Below are 21,493 nucleotides of genomic sequence, written 5' to 3' on the forward strand. Positions count from 1 at the left end.
AAGATGTTAAACTAATATTTCACCATCTGTTACAGCTGGAGTCCTGCAGTTTATGTTTATGTTTAAACATTATCGGGGCTGAAACTTGACAGCAAGAAATTATTTAAAAAGAGTGAAATAGACTATATGTCTTTTATGGAACCATTTTGCAAGAAATTATTTCCCGACAGTATTTGATTTTTGCTTTGACTCCAAATATAATGCTGTCATTATAGCTGCGTATTGCGTTATTCTGAAACTACCGTGTTTATTCTTGAAACGGTTTTACGGGGGTCGTTTTTATTGTATTTTTACTTCATTGAATTTTTCCCCTTTGCAGCATCAGTAGCACTGAGCCAGCCTCCGAACAGACGACGTTGTTCCTGCTTCATCTGTTTTTTTTTTTTTTTTTTTTTTTTTTTCTTCCCTTTTCCCAAAGGTTAGGAAGCAACATTACGCACAAGGACAGCAAATAAACATAACGTGTCGTCTTTCACCGGGGGATTCGTTTGTCTTCCGTGCAGCAGCATCTCGGGCTCGCTCTTACTCGCGTAAAGCGAAGACAAAACAGGTAGAAACTTAGTCGGGTTTTTATTTTTTATGCTTCGGCGCATATCCGGATGGACGGGGACGGTTTCCCTTTCACGTATGCTGTGAACACACACATGCAGAAAACTGGGGCTGCAAGGAAAAGGACGGGGTAGGAGGGGACGTCTGGAGAGAGGGGGTCCTTGTGCTAAATGAAGCCTAACTATTGTAGGACAACATGCGAAAGTGGCTACGTCGTTAGCTACTTCGCTTTAGTAACGTTACACTCCACGGTCCCGAACACATTTCGTTTTTCCCCATTTGATTCCTGCGACGAACAATGGACGCGCGCACTGTGAACCTCCAGCTATAACGTCAGCGGCGAATTTCCGCCGTACATACATGGAAACGTGTAAATTCCAGCGGAGCTTTCTGCAGGCCGCAGCCTCACTACTGGGACTAGTTTGCAGGCAAAGCTCCCGGGGAAGCGGTGACCTTTGTATCGTTAACATATTCGGCCAACGTGTGTTTTGACGGAGAAAACAACGACTGAGCATCATTAGAGCGAGTTTGATAAATCTAGTGGGTGACACGTATGTGGACGTATGTTTTTCATCCTCCTTGCAGCTGTTGGCTTTAGGTTACGGGGAAATAAACACGTACATTCTCGTGCAGAAACAGGGTTAAAGCGAAACAACCTAAATGAAAGTCATACGGAGCCTTGAGATGTTATATGATAACACGTATTGCACAGATGTCATTGGCTCCTGCCCACAGGTGTCATCCTCTCCTACCAGTTTAATACACATTTAAATCAACTCTCGGACAATTTTGTAAACTTTACATTTATCAGTTACCTCATATCTGATCAGGTATCTGATTACAGCCTGTTAATCAATTATGCAAACAGCCTTGTGAAAAACAAATTCTAATGATGTTCATCATTTTTGTATTATTTGATCAACAATCTTTCAAAGAAATCATATATGAGATATAATAGGGTATTTAATCAATATTTAAAAAGTGGCTACAAAATGTAAGATGTCATTTTTTAAATAAATACTAATATTAGCTAGATATATATTAGCTTTATATAGAGAGATTGAGGGAGGCAGATTTAAGAGACATATTTCACAACCTAAGCAAATAAAATCAAACCATCTGTGTGGACTGTTACCACAGTCCTTATGTGGATTAACTGACCCTTTCTTTATAGCCTCTATGGATTTTTTTATTAAGTTGTTTGTTACCAAATAATAAATTAGTTATTGTCCCACAAAAACAGTTTATACAGTTTGTATGGGGCATGTAGCAAAACGTTAATTTGCAGGCCCCGCCCCCGTTAGGCTTTCAAATGATATTAAAACATTTAAAATCAGAACAGACAAAAATATTACTTACATCTGTATATCATAGAGGTTATGTTTACACACGTAACGTATGTTTGTACATATAACTTAATTGTATCTGTGTATCTGACCCTATGTTCAGCAAATACACATAAATGTGTTTCTTGTATTCGCTTACTGTGCTTGTACTCTTTGTTTAGACCAGAATGTCGGCCAGAGGAGCAAAGAAGAAGGCGACTAAGCTGTCCCGCTCAGCCAGAGCAGGTGTTATCTTTCCCGTAGGGAGGATGATGAGGTACCTTCGCACTGGCACACACAAGTACCGCATTGGCATGGGTGCACCTGTTTACATGGCAGCTGTCATCGAGTACCTAGCAGGTAGGGTTTCAAATCTTACTGGGTTCATATTGCAAAACAGTAAAACTAACTTTGCTATGTTAAAAAGTCTTTTTTAAATTCTAAACCTTGATATTTGATGGTGAAAAGCAACTTTTTTTTCCTTTTTCTTATTTTTGCTGATACTACACTGGCAACTGCCAAACTCATTCATTGAATGGACACAGTTCTGTAACCTGACATTTTTACCCTCTAAACAGTTTTCACTTACAAAACACATTGAGCATGGTGGTGCACCTGGATGCTAAATGACACACTGTCATCATTTCTGTAATTTCTACTTCATGCAGATAAAAACACACCAGCAACTGATTGCTTTGGATTTTTTTGGTTGCAAAAACACATTTCAACCTCCAACCAGTTTTATTTTTCACCAAAAACAAAACAAGGAAAAAAAAACCCACAAAGCAAAACATAACGTGGTTGGAGAAGTGAGGAGGGGCAGTGAGGATGAGCAGAAAGGGTATAATCATAAAAGAAATAACAGTGGGGATGGGGATGGGAAAGTACAGGGTAGGGGTATACATGATATAAACATGTTCTAAACATATATATTATATAATACTTATTAATGAGAAAACTGATAGTACATTCATATACATGAGCTTCAACAGAACAGAGAGAAAATGAATAAATAATAATAATAATGATTAAATAAATAAAATAAAAATACACCCAAACACATATAAATATATATAGCAAAGAGTTAAAATAATAATGTTCATAATAATATCAATAATAATATTAAACTAATATTAACCAATAGGCTTGATAATAACATTAGCAATAATAGAAAGGATACAAAACATGTCATAGTTAAAAAATATAATGATGATATAATGATACACACCTAAAAAATGGGGGGAGGAAGCTACTACTACCACTTAATAAAAATAATAAGAATGATATTGATAATAATAATAACTACAATCATAATCAATTACTACTGCTAATAATAAGATTTTTAAAAATGTATTTATTGTCCTTTTGCTTCTCCCGTGAGTTCAGGGTCGCCACAGCAGATCATTGTCCGCATGTTGATTTGGCACAGTTTTTACGCCGGATGCCCTTCTCGACGCAACCCTCCCCAATTTCTACCAGGCTTGAACCGGCACTGCACAGCTGGGGAGGGGAATGGGCTGTTGGGGGTTCAGTGTTGTGCACTGACACTTCGAAATATAGCCGGTTCTAGGGATCAAACCACTGACCCTGTGGTCCATGGGCCTTACCAACTGATCTGCAGCTGCCCCCACTGCTAATAATAAGAATGATGGTATTTTATTCAAAACATAGCTTAAAAAAAGAGAGAAAAAAAATAGGATTATGACTAGTTTAATTTTTTTGCTGTTTGTGGCAGCGGGTGATTGTGGAAATGCGCGTGGCTTCAGTCCCAGGCATTTTGTTGAAGTGAAAATTTTATTATTTATACTTATATTTCCAAGTAGGCAGAAGGATGGAGATGTGGGGATTCTGCAGCTCAGGATAGCGGAGTGTGTCACCGCTACCCAGAAAGAAAGCACCGGGTTGCAGGTTTTATAGTGTTTTTATCCAGTGGATGAAAGACTCTTCGAAACCAAACTTGTGAAGGATACTGAAAAGAAATGTCCAGTTAACTTTATCAAATGCTTTTTCTGCATCTAATGATACAATTATGGTTTTAGTTTGTTTTTGTTAAATAGTCTCCGGACATTGTCTGATGGGTTCCTGTTTTTGATGAATCCTGTTTGGTCTTGGTGGACTAATATTGGGTTGATTTCCTCTATTCTATAGTAGCTAGTGCTTTGGTGATGAACTTTGGATCTGTGTTGTGAGAGAGGCCGGTAACTGGAGGGATGGGTTGGATCTCTGTTGGGTTTTAGCAGAAGGGTCATGATGGCTGTATTCATGTGTTGAGGTAGATAGTATTTCCGTGGTTAGTCTGTAAAACAATGGTGACATTATTTGATTTGCCAGAAGTGTTTGTAGAACTCTGCTGGAAACCCATCAGGACCAGGTGATTTATTATTTGGTATTTTAATTAGTGCTTTATGTAATTCGTCAGTGGTAGTGGCGGCTGTAGCTGAGTTGGTAAAGGGAGTCGTCCACGGACCACGGGGTGAGTGGTTCTATCCCCGGCCCTGGCTATATGTCGAAGTGTCTCTGGGCAAGACACTGATCCCCTAACAGCCCATTCCCCTCCCCAGCTGTGCAGTGCCGGTCCAAGCCCAGTAGAAATTGGGGAGGGTTGCGTCAGGGGTTAAAACTGGGTAAAAACTGTGCCAAATCAGCATGTGGACAAAGATCTGCTGTGGGGACACTGAACTCACAGGATAGACCGAAAGGACAAAAAAAAAAAAAAAAAAATGTAATTCATCAGTGGTGAGTGCATCTGAGCTTTTCACATGTTCTTGGTACAGCATTGGCAGTTGGAGCTTGTTTAGAAAGGTGTCTATATCTGACTGATTAACACTATGGTCAGAGGAATATAGGTGACTGTAGAAGTTTTAAAAGACATTATTCATGAAATGACAGTTTGACCTGTGCAGTTCCTTATGGATGGCATGATTCTTTTTTACGTTGGAGTTGATTTGCTAAATATTGACATGTCTTGTTGCTATATTGGAACTGTTCATATTTAAGTTGCTGAATAAGGAATTGTGTTTTTCTATGTAGGATAGTGTCAAATTGCATTTTATGATAGTTTAAATCATTTTGTGTTTGTTGACTGGGATTAATGGATTGTGAGTTTGTTAATTCTTTAATCTTTTGTTCCAGTTTGTTTTCCAGTTCTTGTTCTCATCTTTTCTTATATGATGAGTAAGATATTATTTTACCTCTGAGTACTGCTTTGCCTGTTTCCCATAGTACTGATGGTTTGGTATCCATAGAGTCGTTAATTTCCAGAAAGGATGACGACTCTCTCTTTCTGTGTCTTGGATTAATGATGTATAGAAACGCCATCGTGAGCATGGTTTAATATGGGTTTGGATGTTTAGTGTAAGTGAGATGGGTGAATGATTATGATGGGATGAATTGTGGTTTCAGTTACTTGTTGGGTGAGTGAGTTACTGATAAGGAAAAGATCGATTCAGGAGAAGGTCTGATGTGGAGCAGAAAAGTAAGTATATTCTCTAGATGTGGGATTATTTAGACTCCAGCTGTCACTGAGTCCGTTATAATTCAAATCTTTGTTTTATTAGTTCTGTAAAGTGCCAATTTCTTGTGTTGCCAGATGTATTTGATTTTGGGGTTTATGACAGTATTAAAGTCTCCAGTGATAATGATGTTTGTTGAGTCACATAATAATGAAAATAGACTATGGAAAAAAGATGAATCAGTGTTTGTTAACAAGTGTGATGCTTTTATAATACAAATCTTCCTTCTGAGTCAACCTCAGGTGTGTTGAGGACTAATGGGATGTTTTTATTTAATTAATATCGACACACCTCTATGCTTGCTATTATATGATGATGAGAATATTTTGTCATAATGTTCAAATGTTAAGTTTGGCAGGTCTGAATTGTTCATATGTGATTCCAATAAGAAGCATGTATCAGCTTTTAGCTTAGCCAGATGATTAATGATTTTAAGTGTTTTTGTCCTGGTTCTGAAGCCACACACATTCCATGTTACTAGTTTAACTGACTGTATGGTTGGTTGTAAGCTTAATTTAAATGATGTGATGTTTGTTCTGCCTAATATCCAGATGCATAGGGAGTAGTGGGAAGGAGGGAAGGAAAGTGGAGGAGAACACATGAACTTGTGAAAGTGTGAGGTAGAAGTGATAAAAATGAAAAACTGTGTCTGGTGCCAATTTAAGTTGTGTTTTCATGAATTCTTTAATCAGCGCTTCGGGGTTGTTGCATAGTTGTTCTGGGATACCGGGGAATATCAGGTAGATATGTCCAATATAGTTTCTTTCACCTTTTTGTTTTCTTTTGTGACGGAGTCCATTTTTTCATTGACTGTCTCGACAGTAGGTTGGAGTGTCAAAGCCACAGGCTTATCAGCAATAATGCAGTAATTCATGCTAAAGGAGCTCCCACCATTATTGAGTGGACAATATAACATCTAACTTTATAGAACTTTGATATAATTTTAAATTCTATTTTGATTATTCTTTTTCATATTTTATTATTTTGAGAGGCAAGGATTAGTTTTTCATGAGTAATCATCGAAATTAAAACGAAAAAGGCTTGAAATATTTCCCTGTATCTGTGATACATCGAGAATACGTGACTTTCACTTTTTGAATTCAATTTAAAAAAAAGAACATTTTCACAATATTCTATATTCTTAGATGCATTTCTATTGTGTAGTCTGAACCTGAAATTAGCTGGTAGCATTTTGTTAGGAGCCACATTATTTGTTGAGTTCCTGCCCAGGCTGGTCAGTTTATCTTATTGTCTATCTTTATGCCCTTTTTTAGTTATTTCTGAATATATATTCAGAAATCTCAGTAAGCAATGCTAAAGGAGCAGATAAACATCTGAAATAGTTGTAAGTCTCTGGGAAAATTGACAGTCTGAAAGGTAGAACATCTGCTAAGCAATTTTCAAAATTCTTAAGACATATTTGAAGAGAGAACCAGTTATTATAGCTTTTCAAATCTTTAACATCTTTTACAACCCAAGTTTACATTTGCAGAATGTGCCAAAGCACAGCTTTCTGTGAGGGTTTTGTGTGTCCCCCCTGTGTGCGCTTGCTCACAAAATGTAAACCAACTATTTTGAAAGACTGCTTTGAAACCAGCTGCAGTTTGAGTTTGCACTGCCGCCTCACAGCTAGACGGCGCTGAGACAGACTGGAGACACATCCAGGGTGCGTCCTGCCTCTGCCCAATGACAGCTGGGACAGGTTCCATCTCGCCATAACCCCAAATAGTAGAACGGCTAAGACAATGGATAAATTGAGATATAGCCTTGTCATTTTATTTGTCACTTTTGAGATATGAACTCAACTTTGGCAACACCTACAGATTGTTGTGGCGCTTTGAACACACAGTTTTTTCACAGCTTTAAATGAAAATGGTTATGTGAAACTGAATTTAAAAACACAGTTTTTGAAAATATGGAACTCAAAAATGTAAACGTAAATTTTCATGTATGAAATTTGGTTTCAATTAAATCAATTCAAAAGGCTGTGAAATCTTCAGAGATGTATGTATTTAGAAAAGGTGGCCTCCTTTCTCCAGATAATGTAGAATCGTACTCCAGTGAAAATCACAGTTTTGTTTCTAACTTACAGAACAGAAGTTACAGAAAAAAAATTACAAAATGTTAATATATGAATATATAATATATTATATTAATAGCAATTTTGTTGCCTCAGTAGAAAATGTTTAATCACATCACCACACTACAAAATAAGACACAATAAAAGCTGTGTTTTGTCTTCCTTAAGCGGAGATCTTGGAGTTAGCTGGAAACGCAGCCCGAGACAACAAGAAAGGCAGAATAACTCCCAGGCACATCAAGCTGGCTGTGGCCAATGATGAGGAGCTCAACCAGGTAATACTGTATTACACACATTGCTAAGCGATACTTGTGTGTACACCTCGACCTTATACACAGTGAAATACTCACAGTCACAGCAAATGGTAAAGCTGCTCAGTTATCTGGTCTTTGGATTGGGATCCTACGGGTAATACAGAGGTAATAAAGAGCCCACCTGAATTTTCTCACATTGGCAATAAAGTATAGTTTAGTCTTCCTATTGTATTCAGATGAGGTTTGAAGAACCGGCAGAGATAGTTGAAAGATTCTGACATTGGCAAAAGGTTATGATCTATTTAAATGAAAAAAAATCTGAGGTTTAACACAAACACTGGTGGTTTCTGCATGAATTGGCCATGAAATGTGACCTGATCTTCACAAAAGTCACAAATAACAAACACAATACATCTAAGCTGGAAAAACCTAAACAGTTTACAGGCGTATTTTGTGTCTCTGAATCTTTTCTATAATTAAATTCTTTTAGGTTTAGGGTCGTTGTCCTGCTGCATTATGCAGCTTCTTTTGAACTTTAGCATGCGGACAACTACTCTGATATTATTCTCTTCGATACCTTGATAAACTTGGGAAATCATTCTCTCGTCAACATTAGCAAATGGTCCAGCTCCAGAGGCAGTAAAGCTGCCCCCAAACCATGATGCTTTGTGGATTGATGAATGTCTAAAGTCTCTGTAACATTTTCCAGCTACATGCAAATCAGCAAAAGTTTGAAAGTAAACCACAGCTCAATTCCCTTTTAATTGATTGGACTCCAGGTTTGCTAACACCTGGCTTCAGTTGACGTTCGATGACATCAAAAGCCTGTGTTGCTACTACTGTTTCCTCCATCACTTTGTGTGTTTAATGGTTGTATTTTATAAAGACATTAAAGATCATGACTGTGCTTTATCACCTTGGAACTATTGTGTTTCTTGATATTTGTCACTCTGGTGATCAGGTCACATTTCATGGGTAATTCATGCAGAATATCTGGACATTAAAACCAGTGGCTTTACTCTATATACATAATTTAATACATATATAATCTTTTGACGTAAAAGTAAAGATCAGATCACATTTCATGACCAGTGTGTGAAAAAAAAAAAGCAGCTCCCCGATCTGTGTGTGTGTCATTTCGAATGAGTTAATAAGAAGCAGTGTAATAGGTAGAAAAGCGCTAACTAACTTTTTTGAGATTTGTTGCTGCCATCACATTCAAAATGAGATAATATTTTCCATGAAATGTTAAAATTTCTCAGTTTCAACATCTGATATGTTTTATTGAGAACAAAATATGGGCTGATGAGATTTGCATTCTGTTTTTACTTACTTTTTCACATCTTCCCCACCTTTTTGGAATTAGGCTTGTAGCTAAGTTGCAGTAATTTCTGCTGGAAATGCACACAGACATTTTACATCTGCAGGTCATTGCTACAAGTCTTCACTGTTGCACAGTAAGACAATATACAGTCAAATCAACCTCTTAATTTCCGAAATGCTTTCTCCATAAGCTTTTAAGAGGGGTGACCATATCAAATGGAGGCGTTCTACCTCGGATTCACCCAGAGCTACTCTCCAAGAAAAGGGGAGGCCGAGTGAAAGTGGAGAGCCAGGTATCTGTCTCTGAGAAGCAGGAAGAACGCTTAAAGAGCAAGAAACCCATCAAATCCTTAAAGAAGGTTAAAGGCAAACGAGGGCGCAAGGCAAAGGTCAGTTGGACAAGAGTATATATGTATTTGAAAATGTATTCATACAAAATAAGGACCCCTTTTGGAATTTCCAGATTTTCTTTATAAAGTGGTCATGAAATTCAACAGTCTCAAATATCAACAAACACAATATTTCTAAGCTAATAAAACACAAACAGATGGGATCTTTCATATCTTTAATGAACACACCCGTTAAAAATACAAAGTAATGGTGAAGAACTTGCTGCTGTATTTTTGGATCATCTCGGTTTTCTTGTACATGCTGGAAGCACTTCGTTGAGGTTACTGCTGCCAAAGTTTGTTCAACCAGTTATTAAAACACTGGCGCCATTGATCACGTTGTAAGCTTAATAGGTGTGTTCATTAAAGGCATGGAAGATCATGAATGTTTGTGCTATATCAGCTTAGAAATATTGTGTTTATCAATATATGGGCGTTGATGAAGATCAGATCACATTTTATGACCGATTTATGCAGAAACGCAGAAATTACCAACACTGCCATTACTTTTTACTGATCCCCAATAATCTAATCACCTTCATACCTGGGTGTAATTCTTTCATATTTAACATTATATTTGCAACCAAATATCACCTATTATACGATTCAATGCAGCAGCTTACTCTACCATGCACATTTTCTAGTAATTGAAATAATTATTGACAATTCCATTTACAATACATACTGTGCTTCACAATTATGACCACTTGATGTTCAGATGTTAATATGTTAACTAAAAGTAGTTTAAGTTTTAGTTTCAAACTTATTGACTGAGCCGTCTGATTTGTTTACAGTTGGGAACTGCTGAACGGGCTGCAGCAGACCAGCATTTTGCATTTAAGTTTTTTTTTAGACTTTAAACATCCCAGATGAAATTAAGAGGAGAACAGTGAGAGTACATCATACTTTTAAAAAGCAAAGGGGTGGAGAAGAAAGCAGGCAAAGGAGGGTGAGAAGTTTTGACCAATTATGTAATTTAGTGTCCACAGTGATGTCCTCCTGGGTGTCCTACCAAAGTGTCCCTTTTCATTCAGATGGCGACAGATAGTCCAAGCTGACACGGTTGCACCTGTGTCTGCAGATCAGCTTGAATTTGTTTGGAAGTTATTCAGGATCATTCGAACAATCCTTCGTGGTCATTTTTCATTCATTTTGCTCTTCCGTCCACGTCTAGAGAGGTTAGCGGCAGTGCCATGGACTGTAAACCTCTTACAGATATTGCGCACAGTGGACACAGGGACATTATGATCTGTGGAGACTTGACATAGTCCATGTTTTTCCACCGTTTTTTTTCTCTCAAATCCACAAACACCTATTTACACTTCTTTCTTTTTCCTCCATGCTCAGTGTGACACACAACACAAAGGTTGATTCAACGTTTCTCCATTTTAACTGGTCGCAAGTGTGACTTCTTTATTGCCCTCAGCTGTTACTTGCCACAGTAGTGTCTTAATACTAATTACAGGAACATCACATGCTTCAATGTTCCAATAATTTTGTCCAGTTCAAGGTTGCCGATATTTTTGACCATAACTGTATGTTCAAACTGTTATTTTAATCAAAGTCAATAATTTAAGCAAAAAGAGAAATTATACTAAATTGCACAGCTCTTCTTCTTTTCCTTTGGGCTGTTCCCTTTCAGGAGTCTCCACAATGAATCATGTGCCTCCATCTAACTCTGTCCTCTGCATCCTCTTCACTCACACCAACTAACTTCATGTCCTCTCTCACTACATCCATAAATCTCCTCTTTGCTCTTCCTCTAGACCTCCTGCCTGGCAGCTCCAACCTCAGCATCCTTCTACTGATATATTCACAGTTTCTCCTCTGAACATGTCCAAACCACCTCAATCTGTCCTCTCTGACTTTATCTCCAACACATCTAACATCCTCATCACTCCCAAAGTGAACCTCAACATCTTAAGCTCTGCTACCTCCAGCTCTGCCTCCTGTCTTTTCTTCAGTGCCACTGTCTCTAAGCTGAACAACATCTCTGGTCTCACCACCGTCTTGAACATCTTTCATTTCATTCTCGCTGAGACTCTTTTAACTAAATTGCACAGCTCCATTCACAAAAATAGACACAACCATATACTTTAGTGTTTTTAATCTATTTACACATTATTTTGTTATGTTAACAAGGAAATACTTTAATTTCAAGGATCAAGGACCTTTTATTAACAAGTTTCTCAATTAATTTGTTTTGTAGGTCAGAGACAAAAACCATTAACACCCTTCCACCAGAAAATAATCTAAAAGCAAATTTTGTTATATTATTTAAGACACTGTGTTAAACAAAAAATCAGAAGCAAAGACCAAACCAAACAGCAGAGTTATTACTTTTTTCATGTTTATAAAAGGCTAAATGATTGATGCAAGATAAAAGACATATGATGTTAACAACTGTATATATGAACTAAGTAAAGAGGTTTAAAATGTTTCCTGTATATGCACCGTGCATCCTGACAGTTCAGACCTGCATGTTACGCACTTGTGTATAAAGTGCTTCCAAAACCTTTCTCTGTTTTACAAAGCTCACTGTCCTTGTCCTTGTTTCACCGGAATCAAATGTCATTTAAAAGGTTTGACTCCATGACACTGTGATCCCTCTACACAGATATACAATAACCCAGCTTGATTAAATCGATTTCTGTCAGATTTATAGCTGTGTTATTCATCTTTATGACCTGTACATTTTGTTTATTATATATTTTATATGTTCCACGTTTTCTCCTTTTGACAAAGGGCACGGAAAACAACCACGAATCGGTTCCAAACTCCACAGCTGAAGACGGACTTGGAGATGGATTCACTGTACTTTCAGCAAAGAGCCTGTTTCTTGGACAAAAGGTACATGCATTGGACTCAGTGGAGGACAGCTTGATATTTAGTGAACTGAAGCTACTGTCAGGAAACAAAATTAGTACCAGTTCATACTGATGCAAAGTGATGACAACATCAACTGGTGGTATTAATAACATCATGTGGGACAAAGGGTTACGGTGACCTCTGTGAGCAATGTGCAGCAGAGTTGGTTGAAATATACAAAATCAGGACGCAAGCAGTCGTTGTCGGTTCAGAAGAAACAGGTTTTTACAAACCTTTATAAACAGCAACATTTTTTTTTTCTCACACTGTGTTGATTATCCCACAGCTTTCACTAACAGAAAGCGAAATCAGCAAAATTGGAACAATCAAAGTAGAGGGGATAATTAACCCAACCAATGCAGAGATGGACCTGAAAGATGCTGTGGGTGAGTAACATATGTTCATGTGTATTTTGTCTTTAAGAGCTGATGCAAACCAAATAAGAGGAGCTTTGTGGTGGTTAGGGTGATGATGGGAGCCCTGTTTTACTGTCATATTACTGAACTCATTGAAAGAGCTGTTTTTACATTTTTTAAAACATTTCCTTTATTTCCATTTTTTTAAGTTTTTTTTTGTTTTGTTTTGTTTTTATCTCCCCTCTAGAGATTTTGTAATGTTGAAGCTGCTTCTATCCCACTGGTGAACGTGTCAATTCTCAGTTGTTTGTCTCAACATGAGGGTCATACCACCAGCCAATCAGAGTAGGGGCTCAACAGCTTTCAAATGGACTAATAGGGGGCAGATGGCAATTTAGGGGTTTTGTTATGATGGATTAAGAGAAATCTGTACTTTGACTGAATAAAATGTCATAGAAATTATAAATACTGAGTGTATTGAATTATATCTAAGTTAAAAATGACCAACATACTATTTTTTTTAACAAGTTGTACATATCCCTTTACCCACCCAGTTTGGTGCTCACCTGCTGCTGGGCTTTGTTTTAAGGTAACGCCCTGGAGAAAGCTGGAGGCCGAGAGTTCCTGGAGGGACTTAAGGAGCTACGGAAAGCACAGGGACCTTTGGAGGTGGCATCAGGTAAAGACTGTTTTAGAAATGAACCTTCATCTTTGGAAAAATGTAATTGTGCTTTGTTATTTTTGATGGAGCTTTGTTCAGGCTTCTAAGAATTTAATTTAGTTTTGCTAAACATCAGTTTTCTTAAAAAAATGATGTTTTCATACTAGTGGTGTCTTTGTCTTTGTTACGACTAGAAGAAATCTTTACCCAAACATAACATAACATAACATAAACATAAACATAAACATAACCCCACCATTGCTTTTAAATTACGTAAATAATCATTTCACAGAATCATTACAATTTTCATCATGAATTGCTTCAAATACACCTTTATTTTCAGAGTTGCTGTCATTACCATCATTGCAGAACAAACAAAGTCATCGCACCATGTTTGGGTGAAAAACTAATAACACTTACACACAGAGAATATTAATAATACACTATATTGCCGAAAGTATTCGCTCACCCATCCAGATAAATGAATTCAGGTGCACAAAGGTCCATAAAGACATGGATGAGTGAGTTTGGTTTGGAAGAACTTGACTGGCCTGCACAGAGTCCTGACCTCAACCCGATAGAAACCTTTGGGATGAATTAGAGCGAAGACTGCGAGCACTGTGTATTATGTATTTCATAAACACACTTCCCAGAAGAGTTGAAGCTGTTATATTAAACCCTATGGATTAAGAAGGGGATGTCACTAAAGTTCATTTTGGTCTAAAGGCAGGTGAGCAAATACTTTTGGAAATATAGTGTATGTAAGCTGACAGGATTTAAATGGAAACATTAATGACTGGTCACCTTAAAGCACCTTAAATTAAGGTGCTACAGCAAACTGAAGAATTTGTGACTCTGCACCCTGCAGTCGCAGTGAGCCAGGCCAGTGGGATGGCAGCTCGTTTCATCATCCACTGTAATGTCCCTCAGTGGGGTTCTGAGAAGTGTGAGGACCAGCTAGAGAAGACTGTGAAGAATTGCCTCTCAGCAGCAGAGGAAAAAAAGCTAAAGTCTGTGGCTTTCCCTTCTCTTCCTGCTGGACGGTGAGCTCATACCTTCTGTGTATATTCTTAATGCGGCTAATTTTTCTGCCCACCTTGTCACCTCTGACTGAAAGTTAGAAAATTAACAGCTGAGACTCTAGATTTAAAAAGGTTGTGCATCATTACATGTGCTTTACGATGATGCTTATTAACTGTGTGTGTGACTGCGTAGAACACAAACTTCTGATTTTGAGGGGGATCTTCAATTAACAATAACATCTTTAGAATCAATATATAAAATTGTTTATTAACTAAAAAGAGCTTAGAAAGAAATACAACATGTCAGAACAAAAATAAAAGACAATTTAATACCTGAAACACACAAGAATCATGTTAAAAGTTCAGTTATTCAGGAGGAAAACTGCTTGTTGAAAAGACACCGGTTTATCAGCATCTCATCACCATGCAACACTTTCAATATCTGGATTCAGATTCAGATTAAAACCTTTTATTGTCATTCATTCATGCAACAGGTACAAATATAAAAAAGATTTTGATGCATTTGCTCAGAGGGCATAAAATAAAATAAGGTGAGGAAAAATAAAATTTTCCACAGTCATTTATACTTAAATGCATTTGACTCCAAAAAGACATATGAGCGAATGGGACAACAACAGTATCTTTGGAATTCTGTCTTGATCATTTTGCAGAGATGAAAAACTCTCTGATAAACTACTATAAACTGCACTGTTTTTTATCAACTTTATTTCGTCTCACGCATCTGTTAAAAGCTTTTCTCTAACAGCATTATTGATATTCATCTGTAAAGGAAAATGTGATTCGTGCTAAAATAAACTCGTATCTGCAGCGACATTTTACAACAGTTTTTAGCTACAGATGATGTGCTAATCTTCACTGAGCTCTTCTGTGTCCCGAATTCCCTGCTGTCGCTGTGAAGTCACTTTCCACATTACACATTGATTGAACAACCTGAATCTCACTTACAGAAATGGATTTCCAAAGCAAACAGCTGCCCAGCTCATCCTCAAGGCCATCTCCAACCATTTTGTGTCTGCCACCAGTTCCTCTCTGAAAAACATTTATTTTGTCTTGTTTGACAGTGAGAGCATTGGCATATACCTTCAGGAAATGGCCAAGCTGGACAATAAGTGAGATTTTTTTTTTTGTTTTAAGTCTTTCTTTTTATAAATGTTGTGTATTGCTGTTCATGTAGGTTTTGTTTCTGTCTCAGTTAAAGATTAAAAAACTATTTGTGAGTTGAATGCTGTTTACATGTATGTTCCACTGTCACATTCTTTATAGATTAGGTTATTTAAATTAGACATGTTGCCACGTTTTATCATTTCACTGATGTTTTACATTCCTTTACATACATGCACAAATATAATGGTTTTCCCGACCTCTGTAGTTTCTGTTAGCTTAAGTAATAACTGTGGTTCTCATTCAGCTTTGAAATAAAAACTCAGATGTTTTACAACAGAGAACTGCTCAGTCTCAATACTTTTTTCCAAGTTTTTTGGTCTTATTTCTAAATGTTACATATTACAAATTGAATGTCCAATATACATCATTATAAATCAAGAGCATCTGGTGGGAGATGTGAAAAAGCAGCACACCAATGTAAAGCAGGGCCTTTATCCCAAACTGCTCCTGGGGACCTGCTCATTGGCCTCAGGTCAGCTTACAGGTTTTACATTTGTAACTGAATGTGATCAGGACATTCCTGCAAAAGAGACGTAACCCCTCAGTGAAACTACCATGAATAAAGAAAGAGAGTCTTGTAGCCATATGCAGTAAACCTGCTGAGGTTACTGTAAGTAGTTTCTATACGTCTCTTCCATATGAATGACCAGGCTAAGTTTTATCAAACATGTACATATAATCATCATGGATGTGAATGTCATTAATTTTATAATATTAATTGATTTTGATTCGCTTGAGTTTTCTGACATAAGCCTGCATTTTATATTTATATATTTTCAGTCTCATATTCTACTCAGTTCATCTGTGAGTCCAAGTGGATGTTTGTGCCAGATTTTCTCAGGCTTTGACGAAAATGGGATAAATGTGTGTTCACCACGACTTTGACATTCAGCCTTTGAAATTCAATATTTAACCAGTTCATCCTTGACATCGGGTGGATGCATATACCAAATTAAAAAAACAAATCCATCAAGGGAGGCAAGTATGTGAGGTCAGAGTGACCTTTAACTTCTGACCAATGACATGTAATCAGGATGCAAATGGATGTTTGGTGCAAATCTGAAGAAACTTCCTCAAGATATTCCTACGATCATTACACAGGAAATAGGAAATAAGATAAAAAATACATAATGTCACAGCAAATTAGACATTTGACCACAGTTGATGGAGCAACTGTGACGCAGGAGGTAGAGCAATCGTCCACCAGTCCCACAGTTATTGGTTTGATCCCCGGCTCCTCCGGTCACATGTCGAAGTGTCCTTGAGCAAGACACTGAATCCCAACTTAGTTGCTCCCGGTGAGTGTTGGCCAGCTGCATAGCAGCTCCCCCATCGGTGTGAGTGTGAATGGGTGAATAAGAAGCAGTGTAAAGCGCTTTGCTAATAGGTAGAAAAGTGCTATATAAGTGCAGAACATTTATGCTGTGCCCCCACCTCACCTCAGCCCACGGTTCATTTGTGTATATCATATGCGTCTTTAGTGTCGTGATTCATTGTCCCCCTACCCCACCTCGCTCCAAAAGTGCCGGTATCCTGGTATTAGATGACCGTAGCCCCCCCATCTATGTAGTTGCTCTCATGATGGTCCATAGGTGTATGTCACCTGCCAATCACGAGCAGTGCGCTGGGGAACCCTCCAATAAAATGTTTGTAGACATACCTCGATGGGACCACCTCCTCTGAGTGTGTACATAGTTTTAGAAGGAGCCGGGTAGCATCCTGGCTTTTGCTGCTGCTGCTGCTATTTTCCATTTTATCTCCTTTTGGATATTTTCCCCACATGATGACATACAGATCTGCAGATATGTCTCATGGAGATCTATCTACTTTTAACCTGTTTTAGACTCCCTACAACATCAGCCAGTGCATCGCTGTGTTTATAATATTTAATACAAATCGGGGAATGTTGAACTAAGTGTAGGAGACTGTTTTGACGGAGATGATTGTTGATCATGTGAGTCAGACTTTCCCGTACATCAGCGTGTACCGACCTGAGTCAGCCTGGCTTCCCAAAATACGACCTGGTGTTTGTCAAAAATATGACTATAGCTGTGTTCAATGTGTAAAACCTCACCTGTGAATGATTGTTTCATATTTGTCATCACTTGTTGTGTTTAGAGTATATTCAATCTTGTTTACAGCTATGTTAGTTAATTGATACTGTTGTATTTCTTGACGATAATAAAATATACAAAACAAAAACATAATGTGTAAATAAAGACTCTATTCATACATTGCATAGTTATATGCAGGGGTTATGTTATAACCCTGATGTTATAACACAGTAGTTACAGTTATAAAATCAGAATGGAGACAAAACTCATGTATTAGATAAAATAAGAAATGTCAAAAGCTGTATATAAACATTATTAGATGAGAAATAATAAAACACATTAGAAATAGGTCACAATAAACAAAATATTAATAAATAAATAAATAAAATAATAAAAAAAGAAATAGTAATACAACGTATAAGAGAATGAATAATATCTACATGTAATGTAATGTATTCATACATTCTTCTTCATACATTTTCCCCCTGGGATATGACTTTATGCAGGGTTATATTCACTCAAAGACATTTTGACAATCACCCATTTTGATCCCTGTAATCAGCCGTCTAACCTGAGTGTTGGGGACGGACGGTCTTTTGTCATCAGAGGCTGTGTGATGCCTTTCACCAGATCGTACATGTGTGACCCCTTCAAAACCTCCCCGTCAACAACAAGCTCCCCCCTGACCGGTCCATGAGACAGAGTGGTGTCTAATACGTGCTGTGCATGTCTCTTGTGTTTAACGGCCATGTGTTTAAGAATGTGCTTCTGCGTAACATTAGGAAAAACACCGTCACCGTTTTCACCACCAGATAGTGTCAAGTTGCTCATAGTGTTTTTCAAGATCACCCTGTTTCACCAGTGACGAGTATCGCTGTAAAACACCAGCAAACATTTTGGCCTTTTCATACAAATCAGTGTCAGGCAGGCTCAAAATATTTATCTAGCTCATTTTCCACCAACTGTCTGATAGATCCTGTATTTTCTAAAGCATCCAGCTGGTGCTGTGGGATCAAATACATTTTCTGAGCATGTTCCATTACTTTAAAGTAATTTTCTAATAATATTGCCTAAAGGAGACACACACACACACACACACATATATACAGTTAAAAGTATTGGTCATTAAACAGAGCCCTGTGGAACTTCATAACTAACCTTTTCAATTGAAATCTATCAGATAAGGTTTAAACAAACCTAAAGATAAATTCTAAAGATAGATTGATGATATCTAATATGAACGTATCTATTAAGGGTAAAGCTTCCTTAAGCAGTCTAGTTGGAATAGAGTCTAGCAGACGGGTTTTGAGGGGGTAATAGTTGAAGTTAGCTCAGAGAGATCTAGGGATAAAAACCATTCTAACAGCGATTGGGTCCTTACTGATGATTCTAGTACATGAAGATCTATCTGTAATATTTGGGGGGGGGGGGGAATCTGGTGAATTCTTTCTCTAATAGCTACAATTTTATTCATAAAGAAAGTCATGAAGTTATTGCTGCTCAAAGTTAAGGGAAAACTAGGCTCAACAGAAACTAAGGCTCTTATTCAGCCTGGCTCCCCAGAAACCGGGGATTTATTATATGAACTTTTTAGTTGTGTACGTCCATGCTGCCATCTTAAAATTACAGCTTCCTCTACATCTTACAATTCTGTAGTTCATTAATTATTCCACACTTGGCAGAACTGCATTATTTTGATCACTTGTATTTTGCGTTTTTTTTTTATACAATTATTAACCCTTGCTAGCAGCATACGAAGCCTGATCCTCATGAACTAAAGATTTTCTCAAAACTGGATTAGCAACTTTTAGAAAAACATTTAACCTCCTGACCAGCGAAGATCACGCTACAATCAGAATTTGTAATAGAAGCAATTATTAAAATAACACTTGTATTCTTATTATTAGGATTTAATTCATACTCTGCTACGGAACTTGATTTTGACAACTAAGGGTTTAGTAATTATCAATGATATTATTCCTGTTATTTCTTAGCCTGTCAAATAATCACATACATCATGTGCAAATGTTAGTGCACTTTCCCTTTATATTTTTATGTTTAAAAACATAATACAAAACATCTAATTAAACCAGGTCTTAGTCAAATACAACCTGAAATAAACAACAAATATCTTTTATGACCTTCACGTTAAAACAACCTGTGGACAATCCTAAGCCCCCCCTCACTGCTCACTGCTTTGACAGGACTTAAGAGGGTAAGATGCAGCCAGGAGCTGCTGGTCATCAGCCGTTGATCATCAGAAAGTCGGCAGACTTCTATAAAAGAAGAGGTTTTAGCAGTTTGCTGCTCTGGAGATTAAAAATGACATGACTTTCTTTTTTGTTCCATGAAATGGGGAAACATTGTGCCATCATCAAATGCAACACATAATTTTTTCAGGAGGACTTCTACTTTCAATATATGTCACCTGTTTAACTCTATAATGCTGTTTAATAGAAGAAGCAGTTTGTAAACAAACAAACAAAAAATAATCAAAAAATCTAAATGATTTTGTTTATATTTTTATCATATCAAAAATAAAATAACACAGATCCAAGAAATCTGAACTTAGGAAAAGTAAAAAATTTGTCTCTGGAATTGAGTTCAAGTAATTGGAAAACTTTCCTGTGTATATTTTTCGTTCTGCTGCTTCTATTTTCAGCATTTTCTCTAGATTTTGTATTTTCAGTCTTGGTAACAACCAAAATAAAACTTCCTGCCCATGAAACAAAGTGGCCCCTCTGACTTTTTCCTCTGATGTTCTTCCTGCACACAGCAAACTATTTGTGTCTGATTTGGGGCCCTTGTGTTAGTTGCGGTTGTTGCTGGTCCAGCTGTTTTCCTCCAGCATGTACTTTGCACCAGCAAAACAGCTCCTGCAAAACAGACTTGGAAAAATCTAAATAATTCTTATAAATAGGAAATATTTCTTCTACTTACCTATGCAATATGCCAATCAAAGCACTTGGTTCATGTGCCCTTGTAACAGAGCCAGCTAACTCCAGGGTCTTCCTGGCCGCTCTTCTCCCAAATTTTGTCAGTTGCAGATGTTTTTATTTCTATTTTTGTCTTATAATATTCTCACCGCTTATTTCTGTATTTTCTTTAGTTGTCTTATTCTAATGTTCTCTGTTTCAGCCTGTGACAGCGTGCACATTGTCGGTCTGCACACATTTATGCCCCTCAATCTTACATTGAGCCTGTCGTTTGATTGGCTTTTCAAAACAACAAAAACAATATGTCTACAAATGGAAACTATACCAAAGGCCCCTGCTGCCCCAGTAATTACCAGTTCAGTCTAGATGAATTTAACTGCATTACTGTAATACTTGAAAATAAACATAGGCACTTGACCGGAATGCAAGTTTACCATAATGTGTCTATTGGCGTAAAGTTCAGATTGTGTGGTTTCATGTGCAAGTCAGAGTTCTTTGAAATCTCAAACGGTCGCGAATCTACAGCAGTTTAAAGAAGCCAAAATGATGTCACCTCTTAATTTTGTCTTAAGAGAAAATGTCTTCTGTCTTAAAAGAATGTGAAAGCACGGCCGAGGTTCTCAATCATTTGTCTGACAACTTAAAGCTTGGTTGAAATTGGTTCATGCAACTTTACAATGGTCCAAAGCAGAATGGCTGACTAGGTCATTCCAAAGTCCAGACCTCAACCCAGCAGAAATGAGAGAGCAGCGCAAAAGAAAATGGCCAAATGTCTCAATCAAGTGTAATGTTGTAAAGAGGAATGATGTTAAGTGAGATGAACTGAATTCTATTCTGGTATCAGACTTTTGGATCCACTATTATCTGTGTCAGTCTGTTCTTTATCACACTGTTGTGTAACGATGAGAACATACAGTATAGTGAGTGTCACTCAATGTTCTTTTAGTTTCTGATTAAAAGACCAAAATGACAGGATGAG

The 21,493-nt window shown here is 37.4% G+C and overlaps 1 protein-coding gene across 11 annotated transcripts; it reads left to right on the forward strand.

The window, feature by feature from the left end:
- The first annotated feature begins 304 nt into the window (after nt 1-304).
- macroh2a2 (macroH2A.2 histone) lies at nt 305-15,805 on the forward strand. Of its 11 annotated transcripts, none has more exons than XM_067475655.1 (9): nt 305-418; nt 2,057-2,234; nt 7,635-7,741; nt 9,235-9,432; nt 12,178-12,282; nt 12,587-12,686; nt 13,246-13,335; nt 14,186-14,360; nt 15,308-15,805. In XM_067475655.1, the coding sequence occupies exons 2-9, from the start codon at nt 2,063-2,065 to the stop codon at nt 15,471-15,473; spliced, it is 1,113 nt and encodes a 370-aa protein (XP_067331756.1). In that variant the 5' UTR covers nt 305-418; nt 2,057-2,062; the 3' UTR covers nt 15,474-15,805. The 11 variants fall into 11 exon arrangements, with proteins under 11 accessions (XP_067331756.1, XP_067331769.1, XP_067331763.1 ...); XM_067475609.1 differs by having other exon boundaries at nt 386-550; XM_067475619.1 differs by lacking the exon at nt 305-418 and adding an exon at nt 553-679.
- The last annotated feature ends 5,688 nt before the right edge of the window (nt 15,806-21,493 follow it).

The sequence above is a fragment of the Channa argus genome, chromosome 1 (genome assembly GCF_033026475.1).
Source record: "Channa argus isolate prfri chromosome 1, Channa argus male v1.0, whole genome shotgun sequence".
Lineage (NCBI taxonomy): Eukaryota > Metazoa > Chordata > Actinopteri > Anabantiformes > Channidae > Channa > Channa argus.

Coding starts and splice junctions, on each gene's coding strand:
- macroh2a2 (XM_067475655.1), top strand. CDS start 2,063: ATGTCGGCCAGAGGAGCAAAGAAGAAGGCGACTAAGCTGTCCCGCTCA. Junction 7,742..9,234: donor ATGATGAGGAGCTCAACCAG/GTAATACTGTAT, acceptor TTTCTCCATAAG/CTTTTAAGAGGGGTGACCAT. Junction 12,687..13,245: donor GGACCTGAAAGATGCTGTGG/GTGAGTAACATA, acceptor CTTTGTTTTAAG/GTAACGCCCTGGAGAAAGCT.